General features: G+C 40.3%; 1 protein-coding gene across 1 annotated transcript; it reads right to left on the bottom strand.

The window, feature by feature from the left end:
- Window positions 1-946: 946 nt before the first annotated feature.
- On the bottom strand, window positions 947-22,450 carry LOC104572321 (cytosolic phospholipase A2 zeta). Its single transcript, XM_088520483.1, has 20 exons — window positions 22,340-22,450; window positions 19,030-19,102; window positions 18,242-18,378; window positions 16,728-16,856; window positions 15,274-15,314; window positions 14,608-14,650; window positions 14,097-14,163; window positions 13,250-13,419; window positions 11,833-11,946; window positions 11,294-11,331; window positions 10,410-10,545; window positions 9,531-9,667; window positions 8,198-8,420; window positions 7,511-7,625; window positions 6,288-6,425; window positions 4,996-5,103; window positions 3,881-4,075; window positions 3,375-3,541; window positions 2,516-2,702; window positions 947-1,246 (listed from the first exon to the last, which is right to left on the bottom strand). Exons 1-20 carry the CDS (start codon window positions 22,448-22,450, stop codon window positions 1,026-1,028), a joined length of 2,550 nt encoding a protein of 849 aa, XP_088376609.1. The 3' UTR covers window positions 947-1,025.
- Between the last annotated feature and the right edge of the window lie 775 nt (window positions 22,451-23,225).

The following is a 23,225-nucleotide window of genomic DNA, read 5'->3' as shown; positions in this document are numbered from 1 at the left end:
TCCTGCAAAGTGAGGTAAATTCTGACTCACAACATGGCAGCATCTGACATTTTATTCATTCACATTTATAAGGTGCACCTATGTTGAACATAAGTGTTTCTAAAATATATATATACAGAAACAGCAAAAAATCATTCCTTAAACAATGATCTGGCTGAATTGCAAGCTTAAATCTAATTCAGACTCTCCCTTCCTCTTCACAGGGAATGAAAAACTGTGGGACTAATAGCATTTCATCAGCTTGTGATGACCGAGTTGTAAGAAGAAACAATTATCCCTTGACATGTCTTTAGTTCCTATATATGAAAAAGGAACTACTGTTTTACCAAGAAAGTTACTTTGTATTGAACTTTTAAAGACTAAAAGACATCCTTAGCGAAAGTGGAAAATATATTATAGAGCTCTTTAAAACCATGACTTGCCCCCACCTTTTTTATTTTTTATTTTATTTTTTATTTTTTAGGCCAAATAAGTAATGACCATTCAGTCTTTTAAGTATTTGGACAAAAGCAAGTAGCAAGTTGAAAGTAAAAGGAGGCATTTACTCTCTTAATGCATAATTGTAGTCTGTGCAATTCCTTGACAAGTAATGTAAATGATCACAGAGGTTCAAAAAGCAAGACAGACAAAGCTATGGAAGAAATCAGCGTTTCCTCAAGTGTTACCACCATTTTTGACAAAAGAGGTCCTTCGTTCTCTGATCACTGGAGTTTGGGAGATTATCTCTAGACACTTGCATAGTCCTCCCTAGCCACTCAGTCACTGTAATATGAGATACTGGGATAGATCATTCTCTGCTCTCTCTCTCTCTTTTTTTTTTCTTTTTTTTTAAACATGCTAATATCAGTGCTGCACTGTTAGCCCTTAAGTGATGCTTTTGCAAAAACATATCTGGAGTGAATTTTCAGTGTCATATGCAGACAAATTCCCAGAAGAGTTTCCAGGTTTTAGTTTTCAACATCTTGGCTTGAGTCACACAGCTTTGGTATATTGCAGACAGCCTGGATCCTAAGCTAGGAAGCCAGTCATGTGTTAAGGACTTTCTTCAGCTTTTTCCTTTGCAGAGCCAGATTTAGGATTTTCAAGAGAGTGTCCTTGCTGTTCAGTACATTGTAGCGATTCACTTCAACCAGCCTGTTGAAATCATATGGCTCGAAGGTGAAATTCAGTGTACGATAAGGAGAATCCTTTGTCTCAATGACAAAGTCACCAAAGGATTTCTCATCTTCTGACTCACGTTTAACTCCTGTAGTAATAAAAAATAAATAAATAAAAACACACTTCAGACTGCCACTGAAGTTAGGTTCTGCAAAGAGGATATCACAGCTAACTCTTGAACTTTAGCTGTTTCCCTGCAGCTCCCCTTCAGAGATCTCAGCTTCTAAAGTGCTTGGAAACTGAAGATCAAGTATTATTCCTCTTTCTGTTTCCACTAGTCCTGTGTGTTAAAGTTTAAATAACATTTTCAGTGTGATAAATCCTTCAGAGCGTTCATGATTAATCACACTCAAAATAGGAAATACAAAAATGAATTCTTCCTAGAAGTGCTGTCCTACACTAAAATAAAAGATATTTTAAGATACTTTAGCACTCTGAGTTCAGCTGACTTCAGTTAGCATATTAAAGAGAACATCTTAACCTCTTCATGCTTTTAATTGTAACTAATTGAAAATTCCCTATTAAAGTCATTTTGCTTGTTGCTATTATAGAACTCACGGCCTTGAGCTATAACTTCACATCATCAAAAAAAGGGAGGCAGAACCTGTCAATGTCTTAAGTGTTAAATACCATTACCATCAAACAGCGTACCTTACATCTCACCTGTGTGGAACAGTCCTGCATGTGCTTGTCTGTGTCTCAAGGGTTTTCTTCAGGCTGCTGTTTTCTCCCAGCATGGGACTAACGGGGCATTGGATTTTCTCTGCAGATACGACTCTATAGCCCAATCTAGTATTCTGGTCTAACAGAAGTGGGCCTAACACCCTATATTAATCATGTTAACTGAAGCAATGATTGTTTTCCTCATCACTCGACCTTACACTGTTAAGGGCACAGACCCCTTAGTACTGTGCTATGTGATCTGGCATAAATATGGAGCCCCCCAGTGCTTTGCTGTGTAATGGTTTATTCATATCCTAGTAAACATATCAATTTAGGAATTAATCTCTGATTTACAGCACTCTCCTATCCTTAGGAGGATCAGGAGAGAGGGGAAAAAAAAAAAAAAAAAAAAACACAACTCTCATGGCAGAAATGGGTTCAGAAGGAAGCAAAATATTGCCTATTTTGATTCTTCCAGTTCTGAAGTCTTTCAATTTCCCACTACTTCTCCCACTCCTTCTTCCCCAAAAATGATGGAGGTTGATTTGTCTTAAATAAAAGTAATGATTTAATAATTTATAGGGGAATGCTAATAGGGAGGAGGACATGAGGAACACTGAGTGTGCTCAAAATTTCCCCAGTCAATATACCCAGAAGATTTTAACACAGCACTTTTACCAAACAGTTCCCCTACCTGGAGCTCTGTACTTCTGGAAGGTGTCGTTCACCAGCGGGAAATGAAGCACAATGGGAGCCTTTGGATTCTTATCATCCACAAACATGTAACACTCTTTTGGCTTCTTTTTGTCTTCATCACTCAATTGGATTTTTGGAAAAGGAATTTCCTGCTCCTTGCAATATTCCTGGGTCAGTTCTAAAACCTGTTATTAAGCAAAAATATTTTTAATTGACCGTCAACAACACCTCTAAGGTTACCTAGCTACAATCCTCAAATGAAATTATTCCTCAAATTCCTCAATTATTACCCTCAAAATGATTTTTTTTAATAACACATACACACAAAAATATACATCCTCCTTCTAGACAAAGAAAAAACCCATAACCACTCTGGTTAGAGAAGAATGAAGAGTAAAAACTGAGGAACACTGCTGCCAAACATCGTCAGTTTGCAGCTGAAACATTTGTTTTGCTTCTCTAAATACATTGAGTTTGACTTACCTATATTTAAAAATAAAGAACTTGTAAATACAAGAAATAACTTGCTTACATAAAGGAAGTTATCAAAAGTCACTTTTAATTTAAAAAGTGCAGTTATGTTACCAGGATCTAATGAGCTAAAGAGATTCTTGTTTTAGGTAGCATGATCTAGTTAGGCTTCCAAAGTCAAGGTTTTGAATAGTATTACACTACTCGCATTCAATCTCATATGACATTCACAATAGAAAGCATGGTACAACAACTATTTTAAAGACATAAGTTTATTTTAATACACTTTCTCTAGAATAGGTGTGTATTCAACATCACAGCAGATCTATTGTCATTATGAGTATGATTCTGTGCCTCATTTAATAATCCCCAGCTATATGTCTCACCTCAAAAGGAGCTTCCCAGGAAAAGTTGAATGACAAGATGACATCCACATCCCTTTCTGGTTGAAGAACCAAAGGAAATGGAGAGTTGATAGAAAAACCACCATCCACCAAATACAGGCTCTCCTCCATGGGGGTCAGCTGGTTGGGAAATGCATCCAGATGAGTGCCTGGAAGACACTCCAAATAACGCAAGTAACTACAGTGCTTCAATACATGCTTCTACTTATAAGGAGCAAATGAATCCTATGTGGGGGCTATAAAAAAGAGATTATACCAACACACATAGATCATTCATTATTCAGAAAGCAAAGCAGATTACAGGCCTATAAAATCTGATGAGATTGCCTCATAAGACAGAAGATACATAGTAGATCAAATTCTGTGCTATGGTTTGAAAAGCTGCAAATTTACAAACTTCAGTAGAACAAAGCCTAGTTTATACATGCTCTACAACCCTGCCTATTGCAGAATATTAATGCTATTTTATATTCCAGATACAGACTCACCTCTCCAAGCTACAAACTTCTTCACATTGACGTAATCTTTATGAAGATACAATCCCTGCATGAAGTTGAAGGTTTCTCCACATGTGACCCGGGATGTGAAGAAATCCTGGAACATTTGCAACAAGGGGCCGCCGGGTATGACCAGGCGGGTTTTCAGCCGTGTTGGATCACGAAAATGGAATCTTCGGCAGTCGTCTATAGAGGCCAAGGAAGGGGACAGAATACAAATGATAATCCGGCTTAAGCATTTTAAATGGATTCTTCCCCACTCGCAAGTTCAACCAGTTGGCCTATGGCTGATTTTTTTCCTCAAATCATTTGGACATTATAAAAAGGTATTATAATGACATTTAAAACAGTTGCACATTTTATAGTGGGATAATTTATGTGCCCTACTTAAAATGAACAGCATTACTAATAATCACTGTTCATATTAATTCCAATCCCACACAATGACACTCCTCTAATCAAATGACAACATCCCTTCTGTTTCATATAAAGATATTAGGCATCAACACTCCTTACAGCAGCATTTAAAGTTGCAACAGAAATGCTGGGGAAGGGGGAAACAAAACACACATGTAAGGCTGCAAAAGCAGAGGAAAATAAAATCTCCCCCAACAACTTACTAGGAGGTGAGACTTAGGTGCAACAGTTTTTCATACATTTCCCTTTCACTGCTACTGGGGCACCACACAAGTGGAGAACAAATTCTGGATTAATTCTGGATGAGATTGCAAATCTGGATGAACAATGGAACTGAAACTCTATTTTTCACCTCATCATTAGCAGTCCAGCTTTTCTTTTTCTTTTGTCACAAGGGAGACCCCAGAACTGCAGTTTCTGATCAAAACATGACTCCCAGAGCTATCAAGTTCATAGCCATCAAAGGACAGACACAAAATAAAGAGGAAGAGAAAATGTACTGAACAGTGACAATTACCCTCCTCACTAGATATATGAGAAGAAAGGATAGACAACACAAGAGCTATCTAAAATGATTCTTCATGGTAGTCTTAAAAATTACACAGCACATTCTGATGCCATGTTACTTACACAACCCTTCTAAACACAGAAAGTTCTTGAAAGCCAGTTGTTTAAAAGGAGGTTCTTACCTACAACTTTGATGACATCTTTAAAAGAATCTAGAAAGCCCAGGCCTATACCAACCACCTTGAGGCAGATATCATCCAAGCTTGCAGCAAAGGCACTGCCCCACATTCCTGTAGGGGAAATACAGAATTTAATTCTCAGAAGGCTTGTCACAACCAGTGCAGCGGAAGTCCTGCAACTCCACTGCCACTTGTAGCTATTCTATTCCTCCAGGTGATGTTGGGGTTTATACATTGAGTAGGTCAAGGGATACCTTTTGATGCAATAATCTAATGCATAAACATCTACACAAAAGGTAGCTTCTTCTATCAGCAAGGGAATGGAAAAAAAAACTAAAAACACAGCATGTTTGAACTGATTTGTTGCTAGGGCATAACCAAGGCCCTAGTTTTAGGCTGCCATAGAGACTAACATCTAATATGGTAACCACAGCACACTTATGGACAAGTATTTAGGTAAGTACCAAAGGACCCTAAGCATCATTCTGAGATCAGGTTTAACTGAAAACAACACTACCTCAAGCAGAGCGATTTTTAAGCACAGGATGATTTGTCTGGACTCTAAAGTTAACAACAGCCTTCCCCAACCTTCTTGATTTTAATGTACTGCAATTTATCATTGTAGAGGGAAAGGATCTCAAGTGGGCACATATGTTCTGTTCAGCAACATCTGACTGGTTTCAGCTTCACACTGAACACTAAAGTCACCCTCTTAAACTTATTTCTGTTCGGGTCCTATAAAGTATTCTTCTCCCAAAATCTTAAGCAGTCTTTTTACCAATATCTTTTGTTAGCTTATCCTTGTGTAAGTTAAGCAGAAATCATCATTAAAAAAATAAATAAATAAATAAACACACTTCAGACAGTGAAGAATAAAGAGCAAAGACCTTAATAATGTACAATGAAGCAGCATGCTACATTGGACAGCCTAAGCCCTGTGAGCACCATTAGAACTGAATGGAATGGGATGATGCACAAGTAATGCTGACTTAAAACTCCTGCAAATATAATAAAAACATAAGCACTAGTTTTTGGAGTCAGTCTTGTCACACTCATTGGACTTTTGTACATTAGTAACGACTAGACATCATTAAAGCCTGAGATTGAGAATATCCATCTATAATACTATAAATTTGCATCTAAACCTTTAGAGAAATGTTTGGATTTTTTCCCCTTCACATTCTTTATGAAAGGATCTTCTCTGCAAGAATGCAGAGATTTAAGTTGATGAATCCCAAAGGCAGTAATTACTCCTTTTCATTTTCCCTCTTTCATTCACCACTGTATGATCATACCTTGCAGAAAACAAATCCTGGGCTCTGGACGTTTTTGGATGAGTCGTCCCATGAAGAACTCACTGTCAAAGTCTTCTGTTCGGATAAAGGCTCCATATTTGCGAAACCCAACTTCATAGGGAGTGAACTCGCACCATTCTAAGAATGAGCCAACAGATAAGTAGAACTTTATTTACCTCAGAGTACATGTAGGTGTGAATACTCATGTGATTTCACACAAGGCTAACAAAAAAGAAAGTCTCAACTTTTCATTATCACTATGGATTTTCCTGCCACTTTTTCACCTGCCTGCTTATTTCGCCTCCACTTTCAACCATTCTGATGGCTTCCTTTTCCATCACATCAAAAACAAAAACCTACTTCACTTCTCAAAGCTTTTCATGACACTACTTATCTCTCAACAACCATTACACTATTGATTTTACATTTCACTTGACCTGTTGTCAGGCTTTATTATTTGCTTTTTGAAATGCCCCCTCATGCTTGAAAGCTTTCCACAAATATTTACTGATCATATTCCAGTTCTGCTTTAAAATTCTTGTTCCTTGAACATACACACACACCCTCCAAAATAAAAGGAAAAAACAAGAAGTGGTACATAAATAGACATAACAGTTTGTGTTTTCACTATATCTATCATCACTTGTCACCTCATACTTAAGACTTCAAGTGTCCTGGAACAGAAGTCTTCACTTTGTACTTCAGTTGGACAATCAGCACAAACCCAGACTGTTACACACCACAGTTTTGATGATACTTGCCGCAAGGTTACCAAGGCATCATTTTATCTGAATCCTACACAAATCACGTATCTGGAACTACACGTGTAAGATCCTAACTATTTGAATGTCAACACTGAATGACCAAACATTTTAATTCTCACTCACACAAAGATTTTTTATAAAGAACTTTCCTTTCAGGGAAAGGAAAGCATGTAGAGGGGCCAAGCTATAAACTTACAGATATGATGAAAGCATTTGCAGATCAAGATACTAACACTGCACCAATCAGTGTCTGATTACTTTTGTGCAAACCATCTGTTACTTAAGCCAAATTTCCTTTTGCCAGCTACTTGTTCATCAAGTACTGTGTTTCAACAAAAGGGTACTGAAAATACATAGGTGAAATGAATTTATATATTTTAAATAATAAAATAATAATAATAATAATAATAATAAAATAATAATAATAAAACAATAATACAAAGCCCGCCATGTTCATACCTGCAAAGTCACTACTGCTCATATTGGGTCTCACATTGACAGCTGCATAGATGGGATAGGGGTTCTGGGCCCACTTCACTGCTTCTTGCTGATCAGAGAGCTTTGATGGGTCTTCCTGGTTCCAGTAAGGAAGGAAAAGCACACTGCATGAGACAAATGCTGTCCCTATGCTCCGATATTCTGAGGCTCATCTTAGCATCTCCAACTGTAACAGTGCTGCCAATTCAAAGTCCCTTTTCCTCCCTCTGTCCATGTAGATGGTTACATTCTGACAGAATATTTCTGCAGTTGTTTATTTAGAATGTCAGATGTTATTAACAAGCTAGTCACTTCTCCAAGTACTGATCTCAACTAACATAACGGCAATACAGTTTTACAAAAATAACATCTCATTTTCTCAAGGTTTAACCCACCCAGTACAAAAGCTATTTGTTTTTAACGGTCATTCAAAATAAGTACTTAGTTGTTGGATTCTTTACATAGCTCTTTTCAAGAGCTCAGGAAGACTTCAAGATGCTTTCCTCGAGAAGAGTATTGGGAAACCAAAATTGGTGAGAACTCATTGTACATTCAGTAATACGTTCCCTTCTAGAACAGTTCACAAAGCTGGACATACAACATGCGAGTATGCAGAGCTCCCACCTGGAAGGCAAACAGCAGTACTCATCCAAATGTGAACTCCTTTACCTTCTGCTGCAGGAAGTACTCCACAATAAGGCCCCACAAATCCGTGAAGGAAACTTTCCGTCCGCTACTCTCCATTGCATTCAGCTCCTGGAAATAGTATTTCAGACGCTCAGGGGAAAATGCCCCTCCTTTGCTGCTAGACACAGTATCTTGAGCTCTGCTGATTGCCTCTTGAAGGTCCTTCTGTGACCAGTCAGGATCTTGATACAATGTAGATAAACACCTGAAAATATTACATTAAGATCATCAGTATTAACATCTGTGTAAGCACTGAATTCTAACTGGATATTATTAACTTCTGCAACAGTGAACTAAAACTTTGAGAAACCCGGCTCCAAGAAAAAACACTGTAGAGAATACAGGGGCTTTAATAACGGATCTCCGAATTCTAAAATGTGGGAGAAAGCCCGAGACCCATAAGACAGCCTCACCCTGGAGGCAAGCCGACCTTTCAAGGATGCCCCAAACATCATATGATAGCTCATATGAGCTGGTTCATCAAACTCCAGGTACCAATAACCCCAAAGGTAAGCAGACAACAAGGATGCTACTGCATACAGTGATGAGGGCTATAGCCTCATGAGGACAGAGTTCTACTTAAATGAGAAACACTACTTTGTAGACTTGCTGTCCTCATGAACAGCTGACGAAGTTTGTTTGAAAGTGTGGCTTTGAATCAAAAGGGACAGCCAAATCACAAGGCTGGCAGCAGGTTAGAAGGACTCCATACGTAGGAGTTGGATTAACAGGCAAAGCTCCAGAAGTGAGGATGACACTGTCAGGTTGCACATCACAAAAACAACATATGCTAGTGCAAAGAATGATTTTAACCACTCCGAGAGTTGAGTTGCTGAAATGCTCTGGCCATGCCTGACATGGCAACGCATTGCTCCAGCCTGCCCAAGAGGCAAGTGGGTGCTATTCCTCCATCCAGCTGCACACAACATTTTGGAAGGCAGTGAGACAGCTGCCTGCACAGACTTGTTTACAGTGACTTACATGACCCTTGTTTATTTTCTTGGAAACGGCTAGGAAATGTGGAATGTACTTGAAATTAGTTTACAGGCATCACATAGCAGCTTTATTCATGTAATAAGCTCCAGGAATTCAATTGCCAGAATTGCAAAAGCAGCATATGCATAAACTTTGCCAACAGCTGTAGGGCTAAGAAGTGGCAGTGAATATCTGAGATCCTCAGCTGAATTCACAGGTGAGAACAAGCAAAACGCTTCACTGTCTATATACAGCATAAATGCAGTTTTGGTCGTGTTCTTGCATGAACATCGCCATATTTGCCTATAACCTCCTGGAATCCAGACTGAGTGCAGCTTACCAAGTGGAGCCAGAAATGCCGCTCAGATACGTGACGGCATCGAGAAGGCCCAGCTGCCGCAGGGCTGCCAGGCTGCCGTAGAACGAGGTCAGCGCCCTCATGCCGCCCCCGGACCCCAGCACCGCCACGACTGGAACCTGCGGGCAGCAAACACAGGAACAACCAGCAGAGACGCCTAACTCCCCAAGAAGCTACAGAACTAATCCTCTTTAAGACTCATTCTTATATAAAGAAGCGGAAAAATATTAGTTCTATCCACATAGCCTGAGGTTTGATTCCAGGCAGCACTCATTTCACTATATTTTTATTGAAATATGTTGCTTTTTATAATACAGCAGCATGGTCACAGGAAAGGTTCTCATTGAAATTGTTATCCTAGACATTCAATTATCCCGTGCATTTAATTGCGTGCCATAGAGTACACTCATTGGAACCAAGAAAGAAAAAAAATAAATCATTCTCAAAACAGCATCACCTAAAGTTCACAGGGCAAGATATAAGGCTACCTAGGAACAATGCGGTGTCCTCAAATAATCAATTAGATTCTGCTCTTGTGGAATGAACTTCAACTTAACTATTCAGAAAGTAACTTCACCTGCTTGGTTCAGAGTTCAGGCCCCAGATACAGTAACTCAACTTCTGGGAAATACAAACACACATCCCGAAATTTCAATTTTTTTTGAAAAAAAAAAAAATCAAGCAGTTCAAAATTTAAGAAATATGTTGCAGCAGGCTTCTCAGGTCCTGCTGAGTACGTTTCATGCCTAGGGACAGTTATTTTGGTTACACATAGAGAATACTAAAATGTTTAACTGGTTATCAACCAAGCCTCTCTAGTCTCAAGTTTTGCAAGTCTCTGTAAAGTATTGGGCTCAATACCTCATCTTTTGCAGGGAATTCTTTTAAGTTAAGTGCCTTCTTCAGGGCCTCGGAGACTATTTTCTTCCTTTTGTCTAAAAATTCTCTCTCCTCTTTACAGAGATCAAAACCCAGGCGTACATCAAGATCCCAAGTCCTGAAGCAGAAATCAAAATAGGGTAAAATTATGAACTTCTGAAGGATTTGTAACTTCCAGAGAAAAGCAGTTGCTGTGAACACACATTTTAAGCACTGAACTTAATCACTGAATCAAACTGTTAGATGACTACCATTCAAAATACTTAGACATACGCTAGTAAAGAGTAACAGCAGCATTTGGAATAAAAAATGAAACACCTCCCTATTTTAACTTCTTTAATATCTAAATGCAAAGTTTATGTCGAACAGTCATGCAAGTTAAGCTTCAGGAATTTTGCAGAAAGGAGAAAGAGATTTCCAGTAAGTAAAGAGCTTATATACAGTGGCCCTATCAGCTCATTAGCCACCCACTTGCTTTTATGAGCTGTTCTTTTCTTTCCATTCCCTTCTTTCACCCTCCTTCGTTTCATAATTCAAGCTCTTATCACTCTGAGCTGCCCTTTCATGTTTGTTAGCACAACACTAAGCATATTCTGAGAATTACTTGCATCTATAAAGCTATAATATTAGCATCAATATCAGGATGATGATAACATTAATAAACTTCAAGTATTAGGAACACACAGAAAATTTGTTCGCATGCCAGAAGGACTGACACCAATCCAATACCCAACAAGATCAAGCCCAGAAAACAGGGACTGAGACAACGGAGCTGTCTAGAACAACAACAATAGTCATGCAGCTCCTTCTCTACAGGAGTAAAGGTCTTTTTCTAATTTTTAGAGGTCTTGGAGCTTCTCACTCACATCTCTTCAGCTTTCAAACTCATATCCAAACTTTGTCCCTGGGAAAAGAAAGAACAAATGATGTAGTCAAGAAGTAATCAACAGTAACTTCACAGGTGAGCCTACAACATTGTCACCACATACTAAACTAAAATAGCAGCCTCATCCACAAAACTACATCTGTGAAACACTTTTCCCTTCAGCCTACTGAAGGGAAAGGTATTTCCTTCATACTTCCAAGAGCTACAACAGTGAATAAATACTTACTCAAAAAGCAGGGTAAAAATATATATTTGTGAAAACTTCTTGCTTCTCCCCTTATCTGATATTTTACTTTCACATCCTGATTGCTTGCTTGGAAGGTGGAAAACATTATATTTTCCAAGTCCTGACCATTAAAATAACATTTTAACGAACCGCAATTTCATTGTTTTGTTCTAGATCTTCAAGACAGCACTCCTAAAAATGATGTAAAGCTTAACTTTCCAAACGCCTACAGGCAGTGTAGTGAAAATAACTATCCCAAGCATGTTAAAGCACATGCAGAATGTTTACATTACCTCTCCTAGGGAAACAGCTCTGTCAACTTTTTGTCCATTAGGAAGGGAATTAACCGGTACAGTCCCCAGCCCCAGAGCTGTAGTATGTTCCTCAATATCAGGGTTCACACCATCCTAATAAATAAAACAAATATCATCTCAGTTTTCTGTCATATGATTAAAAAAGTCACATTGTGACGATCATTATAACTAAATCTTTTCCAAAACAGTCTTGGATACCCATTGAGATCTTGGACCCCCTTCCTGCTCTCTGCTTACAAGATCTTTGCTGCAATTATTTCTATCACTTTAATAAAGCTCCAACAGCTGTTTTTAATTTTTTATATACATACACTCATACATGTGCATGCACATATTTATTCTTAATATATTTGTGTGCATGTGTATCTGCTAAACACACAAATTTTTGTCTCCCAATATGTAACGTTCCTCACAATAGTTGTAGTGATTTGTGTCAAAGAACTCACAAAGAAACTAGTATTCTTTCTTCAGAGCAGCATTTGGGGAAGATACCAGTAAGGCAGAGTGCTAAACATTAGAAATTAGAAAATGAGATAAAGATCTAATGGACAAATATGGGCATGAAAATAAAAAATAAATAATAATAATAATAAAGTCATATGTACAAACAGAGCAAATGAAAGTTTATAGTCAGGTAACGTGAAGTTTTTCTCTCATCTTGGGCTACTAAATTCTCCTAAAGTAGTGGTGCATGCATATTTCTAGGCTAAAAAAAAGGAATGTTAAAAAACACTCAACAGAGGGAAACACTCAAACCCCCACAACTTGCTAGTTGAGCTGGAACGTTTACATCCACAACAGACCTCACCCCTTGAGACAAGGCAGCGCTTGAACAAACAAGAACTTGTCACCTCTCACAGCAAGCACTGGAGAGGGATAAGAACCAGGAACTACTTATTTGCCAGCTGTCGACTGGCAAGAAAACAGCAGAATCAGCCCAAACACTCCCAGCCCATTACGCTCTCCCTGAAGGGCCAGTAACAAGTAATTGGGCATAGGAAAAGTGACTTTACTACTTTCTTGTCTCCCTCCTCCCTCAAGCAAGAACGAAATGGTCAGATGAAGACCCTTGGGCTCTATACCAGTGTTTAAAGCAATTTGCTTTACTTGCTACCAAGCATCAGTTTGGTTCAGGTTTGCCATCTGGGTCTGTCTCTGTAGTTGACTTTTACCCTGTTTTCAACTACCAGTCTCTGAAGTTTTGCTTACTGAAGTCCAGATTTCTGCTCTTCAGCTCATGTTCTCTGCCCAGTTACTTGAATAATACACCAAACTCTCATGTCCCAGACATCTGGAGTTCTTACAATGAACTTAAGCCAGTCCAATTCATGTTTCAGAACATTCTTATGGACCAAAGACAGGGTGGCTGAATGTGGCTGTTGGTATAGCTACTCACCTGTAGGACAGATATGGTTTGCTCCAGCTCCACTTGCAATTCTGGATGCATTTCTTTGTCCACATGAAAGACAAATGAGGTTCCATAATCCTGCTCACAGTCAGGTCCCCAAGGGATATGCAGCTCTTTCTCATATGCCCCTGGAACAGACAGCTTGACCTCACAGCTCCCTGTGTGGCAATATGGACATTAAACTTGGAAGTTTGGATCACAGGAAATATTTAAATGTATGTTGAAAATCAAATACTATCATTAAAAATATAGCTGAGACTAAGGAGACAAGCAAAAAACCTCAAGCTTCCATGTTTATAAATATATGCTAGGACCTGTTAAAGAGGACAAGGCCATTCTCAAGAATTCTTGCCAGTGCCCAGTGACAGAATGAGAGGCAATAGGCACAAACTGAAACACAGAAAACTCCACTTGAACATAAGAAAGAGCTTCACTGCGATGGTAGCTGAACATCAGAACAAGTTGCCCAAAGAGGTGGAAACTCCATCACTGGCAATACTCAAAACCTGCCTGGAAACAGCTCTGAGCAAGCTGCTCTAGCTGACCCTGCTCAAGTCAGGGTCTGTATCAGATCTAGAGAAGTCCCTCCCAATCTCAACCAGCATGCAATTTATGCATGAGATTATCTCATGTAGTGTCCTGCAGAAGTGAACTAATTTGGCTTTAATTTTTAATATTATATTAACTGTTAATAATATATTAAAAATTAAAAAGTCAGCTTTGTAGGTAGCAAATAAAAATGCACTTTCTAACCAGAGTATCGAGTCTCCCCTCTCTCCCAAGGGGCAGATATGCCGAAAAGCAGACCTGCCTTAAATTCTGCAGGCAGCCCTACCTTGCTGCTTCTCTTTTGATTTTTCCTCTCTTTTGAGAGTGCCCTGCAGAGACAAGCAAGGATGAACCTGTAAAAAGAAGAAAGCAGCTCTGGTTACAAGGTTCAAGTTCACATCTTTGTTGAGCTACTGTAGTAGCTCAACCCCTCCTAACTTATCAGGCCTTCAAAACAGTAACTAGTTCTTAACTTCAAAACACAGAATTTGTGACAAGTTAGAAAAACCGTAAACTGTAAATAATTGTTCCATACAGGAACAATGTGGGAGGCAGAAGTGCAGTTCTCAAGTTAATTCAAAATAAAATAAAAAATTAAATTAAAAAATAAAAAATGAATTTAAAATAAAATAAAAAATAAAATAAAAAATAAAATAAAATAAAATAAAATAAAATAAAATAAAATAAAATAAAATAAAATAAAATAAAATAAAATAAAATAAAATAAAATAAAATAAAATAAAATGCTTTGAGAAGTAAATTACAGTATGTTACCTAACTGATTAGTATACACTCACCACAAGGACTCCATTGGTCAGAATCTTGGTAGGGGCATCCGAGCTGTTAAAATAAGATAAATAAATCAGTTGTGGTTTTAGTTTGCCTCATCTTACTTTACAAACTAACTGCTCAAATAACAAGGGAAAAAAGGAAGGTCCTCATTGTGAGAGAAATCTATGCAAATTATACTCCAACATTAAGAATATTCCCCTTCACAAAGAAAAAAAAAAAAAAAAGAAATCACTACTGAAGGAAGAAATTCCCCTGCAACTTTAAGCATGTGCTATAAGCTCTTCTTAGTTATTTTGATAACCTAGGGACAAGTTGAGATTAGACAGACTATCATACACATATATTACTCAGGTGGCTGCTCTGCATGGTTAACTATGGAAGCTTTCTTCAACTTAATAATTAGCTCATCTCAAAACATCAAAGTTGTTCCTTTGTAGCATTGTCATTCCCCTAAAATCCAACAAATTCCTTCAGAAAATCCAAAATTTTAGTGATTGCAATTTTAAGGACATTTGTGATCAGTCTTTGGTGAACCAACTCAGAAAAAAGCACAAAAAAAGTAAGACAGTAGCATGTCTTACTACAGGACAAGACTATCACTGCACAGAACATATAGTTAAGGCAACACATCCACAAAGCACAAGTTCATTGAACTCCTTATTAGAACTCACCGTTTTTCCACGTAAAATTCTACATCCAGCTCTTCATTAGCCTTTAAAAACACAAGTTTGACATGGGTCATCTTTGACCTTGAATATGATTAAAACAAGTTCTTCAAACAGATTAAGCTTTCTTCCAGTTAAAAACCTATCATAGATACTGTTCTCCTTACTAAGGGTGCACTTTCTAGTTCCACAGCAACAGATTAAGGGCCACATTTAGTATTCTAGAAATTGGACGTAGTTAGTGGAAAGACGAAATATCACGGAGCCTCTTCCCATGTTCACAAACTATTTAAATTATCTGTAGCACTGCATGACTAACACCTCCCTCCTAAGCACATACCAGTTAGCCTGCTTCCAAACCCACTTGCTCAAGGCCCAGACTTCTCAAGAAAGCCCAGCACTGCCTCACCTTTAATCCAGGCCTACAAGGGTAGGCTGTCTGAGGCAGGCTCAGATGATCCGACTCATGACAGGGCTTTAGCTCGGTCAAATACGCTATTTTGTAACCAGGCCATGAGCAGGTGACATAGGAGCTCAGAGCAGCTGATATGTGCCAGTGCCACCCACACAGATCAGTTTAAACATAACTGAAGACAGCATCTATCAGATAAGCTATTCTTAGGTTTTTAACTTAAACAGAGACGTAACCTTTGCAGGAAGCGAATTCGTTGTTGCAAACTGGTATGATCAAATGAATAAGCAAGCCCTCAGTCCCCAGAGTGACTGCTAACTGCAAATGCTTTGCATTTTAAGCCTTGCTTACACCCTTCTTGCCTACTGGAAAGGAAAAAAAAGAAAATCCACTCCAAGGGTGTTTCAGCATCTTCTGAAAGAGACCAGTCATCCCAAGTTTTCTTCAGCTGGACATCCAAAGAAACTACAGAAGACAAAATCACTAGGATGGTAGAATAATCTCAGATGACCGCACGCACACGTATGCTGTCATCTTCTGTTGCAAGATTTTCCCTTCTAGCTTCTACAGCCTAGTCAGGGCAATCAACACATACTTATGTCAGTGCCTCAAACGATATAGGTACCCAAGTGACATACACACCCAAGTGAGAGTCTACTACCCTAATTAGGGAGAATTTATGATTTCAGATCAGGATTGTCCAGCTTCCTGTTTACACTTAAATCCAAGCAGATAAGAAGCCTGAATTCCTAATGACCTGGGATCCCTCCTGGCAGATCAAATACAAGAGGTATTCAGACATTCAGCAACTATATTGCCCCTGCAGAAGCCACAGCCTATATGAACCCAAATACCATTCAGCATTAGCTATGCAAGACCCAATGGACCAACATGCAATAACAGCTTCCCCATAAAATGACAGTTTTTCAAAGTGGTTTCAAAGAGACACCAAACCTCTGCAATTGAGAGATTCACTTCAAGTACTGTCCAATTTCTGTAATGATCTACAGCTTTTCAGAGTTCACTTTGAAAAGAGATTTGGACTGACCTCAGAGTCCAAACAGAAGGTGCGAAGCAGGGGCTGGCCTGGCTTTATACCCCCTACATCGAAGACCACGGTAGTGAGCTCGTCACTAACTAAGATGTCCTTGTCATAAAGGGTCAATTCCAATATGTTCTAAAAACAAATAGAAAAACAGCATTGTATAAGAGATGATGATGAAAGAAAACCTTGATGGTTGGATGCAATGGAAGTTATATATACATTAATAAATATATAAATATATATTTATCTCCCATTTCCCATCTCTGAGGAGGGTTCACTGCTTCCTCCGTGGCTTACAGCACCCTTGGGCACAAATGCTCTAAACAACCACGTTTAGCTAAAAACCTTCCTGAGTGCCCAAACAAGAGAGCTGCCCCAGCTGCCGTGCACGGGATGCCTTCCAGCACCTCAGCCCTGCACAGGTTTGCCTGAGGAAGGAGCAGCAATTTGCGCTGCCGCAGCATGACTCAGGTGGGATGCGTGAGGACTCCTTGCTTCCTGTCAGCACCACCTCCGCACGCAGGAAAGCCCAACGGCAACTAATGGAAACAGACAGGAGCTACACAGCTCACCCAACAGCCCTGCAGCAAGGACACGCTCAAGGCTTAGTTTAGACCTGTGCTGATGTAGCCTCAAAGCTGGAGTCAAGCTGAGGCCTCAAGAGCCTGCAGGGAAATAAGATACTTGCATGCTCTGGAATTTTGGACAAACTGCAAGAAAATTGCAAACACACAACGCTTTGGCTGGCCATCAAATCATTACAGAAAGGTATAACAGTGGGGGAAAAACATTTTTTGTTAATAAATATCCCTTTGCAAAGCAAAAATAATTTTTAGAGCAATGGTGCCAAGCTAAAATATTCTTTTTTTTTTTTTTTTTTTAAAGTTTTCTCTCCTCTGCCTCTAATGTTCATTTTAACAAAAATGCTGACAATCTGAAAACTTTTTTAATTTCTTCATTAGAACCTGCTGGGACAGCATACAGATGTAATGTGACCCAGGCTAGGAGTTTGAACTTTGCTTTTCTCCTCCATCATTGGAGACGATAGTTCATTTGGTCAAGTCTTGCTAAGTGGCAGTGATGTGAATTTGCCTAGCGCCTGTTTTTCTTAATAAGCTGATCATGCTACATACTGTATAGGACCTTAGGGCAGGTACAGCTACAAGAAGACAACAGCTACAATGTGGAAGTAGAAGCAAACCTGAAATAACAGTTTCCATTGTCAGGCAAATTCCTCAAACTCTATCAGGTAATATCATAACTTCTCTTTCTGAGTTGTAAGGACATTCATAGAAAATTCTTCTAGCTGTGATTTGCAAAAGAGTATGAAGTCACAAACCGCTGCCATTATCACTGGACAAGTATGGTAGAGTGTTTGGTACCACTGAAAATACTTTGAGAGCCATCTTAGTTAAAAAGAAATGTTTTTGAGGGTAAAGATGCTTTGGTTTTGAATGAAATATGAAGAGCAAGCAAATATACATAGCCCAACCAGCTCCCCAAAGCAGGCTCTTCACCTTGACAGCACTGTGGATTCGATACTGGAAAGTTTCGTTCCATTCTGGGTTATCCGAATTGTCGACAACCTGAGTTCGCGATACCGCTGGAGACGCAGTGGGCAGTTTCAGTTCCACATAGCAGTCTGCCTTGGACACTGCAGCAAAGATGCAGAGAGATCTCAGAACTACTCTACTCAAATGTGTCCTTTCCCAAAAGCTCTTCGCTTTCTGGTTCTTGTTGCAATCATTAACGTGTGTAAAATTAAAGCTGAACTTAGGAAAAAGCTTGGAGAATGAACCAAATATATCTTTAAACAACAGCAAACTGACTGCCACATGTTAATATATATTTTTTTAATTTCATCCAAAGCATAAAGCTCTGTAAAAAGGGAACTGCTGTATGAAATATATGGAGAACTTCTCTTTTCAGAAAAGATTACTGTGTGGTATCAGGCCCAAAGCAAAATCATTCTTTCACCATCACACAATTTAGTTCCTTAAGAACTTCCTTCTGTTCATTTGCCATGAACTTACTTCAGGAAACAGAGCTTTTACCTGAACACTTTTCATTTGCAAATATCTAATACTGTATTAGATGACAGAACAATTCAAATTTTAAGAAAAAGGGAACTAACTTCAAGATCTTCATCGCTATTCCATTTCTTGAGACATGTTTCTTTCTTAGATATAAATAAGGGCAATATACTGTGTGTAGCAATACGAAGTTCCCGTAACAGTACTACTTGTGTTGCAGGCATTCACTGAACAGAATATCAGCTTTCTTAACACCTTGATTAAATACTTACACAGATCTGTACCCCTGATGTTTCTGGCACGGAGAACTTTCACTGTTAGGTCGTAGTAAGGGTGCTTCTCCCACTGAAAAGACAGGAACAAACTCAACACAGCTCAGCTTCAATGCCTCTTCTAACACCACACTAGTGTCAGGGAAGGTGCAGAGATATGAACCAGACCAGCTGGCCCCACATAACCTATAAATAACTCCCAGCTTTGGAATAAAAGCAATACCACAGGAGACTAGAACAAAACTTAACTCCCTTCCAGCAAATCAGTGAGTGATGTCTTAGGCTAACTCTTCAGTCTTTAGAGAGAGAGAAAGAAAGAAAAAGTCCCTTATTTAAGGTTTCCTCTAATTACAGATAAATTTGTAACTCCCTGCTGCTGACGGATAAATAGGCTGAAGCCACTCCAAATAATTTTCAGCATGACTTGAATAGTTTAAGAGAGTGTTCCAAGGACACATATATTTGTGCAACAGCAGACGTGCCAAGAAGCTGAGTGGCACGAGCTAAAGAGCACAGACAGTTTAAAAGTTGGCGGCAGGGAACAACAACAACAACAACAAAAAAAATCAAAGGTCCTTCTCTTGTAGCAATACATACTTCATGGCCCTTTGAGAAAGAAAATATTTTATCCTTAAATTTACATCCTTTCTGGACTGTTACTGCTACTAGCACTGTGTGTGCTGCTTTAATCAGCACAGATCCAAATGTAATCCTTGTTCTTGAAAGCTTCTAGGATAATATTTTTGGAAGGTAATATTAATACCTAAATGCTCTAAGGCAAAGCTAAAAAAGACTCAATCCTAGAATATCATGACAGCAGGAGAAGTGCTGGGGAAGACGAGAGAAATTGGCTCACAAAGTAGCGCAGAGACTGGAGACCCAGTACTGTGCAAGACTAGAACTGAATGGGATCCTGCCTCTGCTCCATCAGTTATGGCACAGTTCTGGCCAACTCAAACCCTGTTAGATTCTGAAAACACATTTCAAAAATGCTTTTTATAAGTGGTTGCTAACTGTACATTCCTCATTTCCTGTGAGGTTAACCTGAGACCACAGAATTAAATTTTCACATATGCTAGATATTTATTGAGAACTAAAGTCAATAGGATATATGCTTATGCAGAACGAATAGGCCCTACATATCCATAAGTAGGATTTAAAATAAAACAACTAAAGGGTGAACTTTGCTCAAACAGGTTCTACCTGATAAATGGAACCATGTTTCCTAGCTTATAAAGACAGATCATAACCTTGGTAAAGCTGCCACATACTTGGAGAACTCTCTTCATTTCTTAATGCTTTAAGATATTTGCTAGTATTTGCAAAATAAGAGCACGGTAAAACCGAGACATGCATATTAGACTGTACATCTTCACCTTAAGTGACTGCTATGCACCCTGAGCACCCAATGAAGTTAAGCATCCCTTCGGGCAAAATTACATGGATAAGCTAATGCAAAGATCTCACACTCAGGTGCCACAATAAGGCTGTGCAAACAAGTTGAAGTTATATTATTATTACCATTAAAGAGCTCATTTGCAACACTAACATGTTGAAGATGACCTGTTTGTTTCTGGGAGCAAAACTTTTGCCTTTTGTACTTATTTTACCTGGAACTCTACTTCTCAAAGGGTAATTTTTCTTCCTTGGTGAGCCTTTCCTAACCACTCGTGTTTTCTTCAGTCACTGACACTAGTTTCTCTGGCAAAGTCTGCCCGCACCCCCTTCACCTCCCCAAGCTGGGAAAGGGGCTACACAGGGAAATTCAAAGTCCTGAAGACTGTTTGAACGAGCGGCTCAAGGGTGTTGCAGCCCTCCAGGCTGTTGATGAGCAAAACTGCGCGATCCCCCCTCCACCACCGCCCAAGCAACCCTTTGCTAGCGCGACCTGCCCTCCGCCATGGCCTCAGCTGTGGACACCGCCAGCAAAGGAGGCGCAGGCCGCGAAGGCTCTGCCCTGCAGCCCGCACAGCCTCTCGCTGCCCGAGACGCCCCAGCGAGGACTCACGTGCTGGCAGGAGAGGCAATCCTTTCCAACGGTCCCCAACCAAAGGTCCTCTGTGGGCAGTCATTACACAGCCAAATATCTAGGTGTGGTGTACATAAGGGCCATATAAGACCACAACGCGTTTCACTTTGCTCCCAAGCCTGTGCTATCAGTTATGCCAGAACCTTCCCTCCTACCTTTGCTAGTTATATTTTAGCTACGGCAGAGTGGTGTTGTAACCCGTGATAAGGTAAACTTGCAGAGTAACGAAGCATGGGAGTATCAGGTGTGATTTAGCTGATCCCAAAGGAAAGGTAGCCAAGAAATGCTTATGGGAAATTCCCAGTGGAACAGCAGCTCTATATGCTGGTGGTCTGTGATGTACACACAGGACAGATACAAGCAACCAATTTCTACTTTACTATGTCTTAGGCCCTTTCTCCAGGGCTCAAGAGGGTAGATCTGAAGAGAGAAGAGAGAGGAGAGAGAGGAGGGAATGAAAAAAAAAAAAAAAAAAAAAAAAACCCACAAACCACAACTATCTGCACCTTGCATCTAAGCCAAAGGTGCTGATGCAGCAGTCAGGGACTACATTGCAGGTTACAGAATCCAGTAGTCCTTACTGTAACCCAGAATAACTGTCTTTAAACAGTGGCATGTCAGTGCTATGGTCTCTCTATAGATGCAGACGACTCCTCTCAAATGCACTGATTTCAGTAGAAAAAGGTTCTCAACGCTGGGAGGAAGCAGCAAGGCAAAGAGGGGTCAGGGTGCCCTGGTCCCCTCACCTCGCTCCTGCCCTCCAGTGAGCGGAGCTGCCCACAAATCCCTTCCTCCCTGTTCCAGCCACAGGGGAATAACCACAACGCATTACCATACCATTACCTTATCTGCTGCGGCAGTACTACATTATAAGCACAACGGGCTTAAATCGTAGTTAATCTTTGTCATGTTTTAAAGCATTGCAGGGTTAAGGTAAACAGTGAAGAGGGAAGGAATGGTAATCGAGAATGTTCTGAAAGAAAACATACATTTTTGTTTCCAGTGAAAAAAAGCCAGTAAGGTGCTGCCTCCCTAGAAAGTTAGTTTAATTCTCTTCCCCCAAACCTAAAGGGACAGACCTCCTCTGCGCTCGCACGCAGGCTCCAACTCAAATAAAAACTTGGAATCTACCATTACCCAGAATTTCCTCCCGTAAGCCACGTTTTGGTATGTTATTGCCAAGCACACGGCTGGTTTTCCACACACGCGGCAGGAGGAAGCTGCTGGCAAGCAGAGCGCTAAGGAATGCGGTCCCGCAGCAAGTGCCACGGTTCACCTTACCCGCTGGTGGAAGAAGCCCGTCTCCCTCCTCTCCTTCCTTTGGAAGAGCACAGCGGCCAGCAAAGGCAGCACTCGGGGTGGCACCGGGCCTCGCAGCAACTCATGGAGCATGGGAGGAAAGGACCTGGGAAAGCTGGACAGAGGAGCAGCCAAGATAGACAGTGCCCCGGAGCAGCGGCCGCGCCGGCCTCCCGGTACAGGCTGTGGCTTCGGGCTCCCGGGACAGGCTGCTCCCGGTAGCGCTGCGGCTTCTGCGGGGAGAGGCGGAGGTGTGGCCTGCACTCGCCAAACTGCCCCGCGCGGCCGCGCCACAGGTACCCGCGAAAGGTGAGGGCGGCAAAGCAGCGCGGAGCGAGGACGCCCTGCGCGGGGAGAGCACCGCGCTGCCATTAACACGCAGCCTCAAAACCCTCAGAGCAGATGCTCTGCCAGGGCTCCAGCACCGTGCTTGAGGACTTGGACCGTATCACATCCCTTCTGAGTGTCAGCACAGCCCAGAAGAACTTTTCTAAATAGAGAGATCCCCATCTAGCAGGCCTGAGGCAAAGCTGAGCTCGTCACTGACAGCAGCAATTCAGGAGAACCCGGAACCAGATCCACCTGGGACCAGACCCAGTCTGCAGTAAGACACATCAGGAAGTAATGACCCTCTCACTGCTGAGGCAGAGTGCCCAAATCCCTCTCATTTCTGTGAAGCAAGTGTTCTTGAAAAATTGTGCAGTGGACAGGGCAGATTTTTATGGACCTCTGATTTAGGAGAAACTGCTAAGGAGGAAACTGTTTCCTGGGATCAATTTGTTAACAGCTGGTTTTCTGGGGCTTTTTTGAAGAAACTAAACAAGCAGACCAAAAAAAAAAAAAAAAACAATCGTTGAAACAACTAGAA

The sequence above is a fragment of the Tinamus guttatus genome, unplaced genomic scaffold (assembly GCF_059628265.1).
Source record: "Tinamus guttatus ecotype Peru unplaced genomic scaffold, ASM5962826v1 Tinamus_guttatus_pri_ptg000089l, whole genome shotgun sequence".
Classification (NCBI taxonomy): domain Eukaryota; kingdom Metazoa; phylum Chordata; class Aves; order Tinamiformes; family Tinamidae; genus Tinamus; species Tinamus guttatus.
The sequence above is the reverse complement of the archived record's forward strand: the minus strand, read 5'-3'. Positions and strand labels throughout refer to the sequence as shown.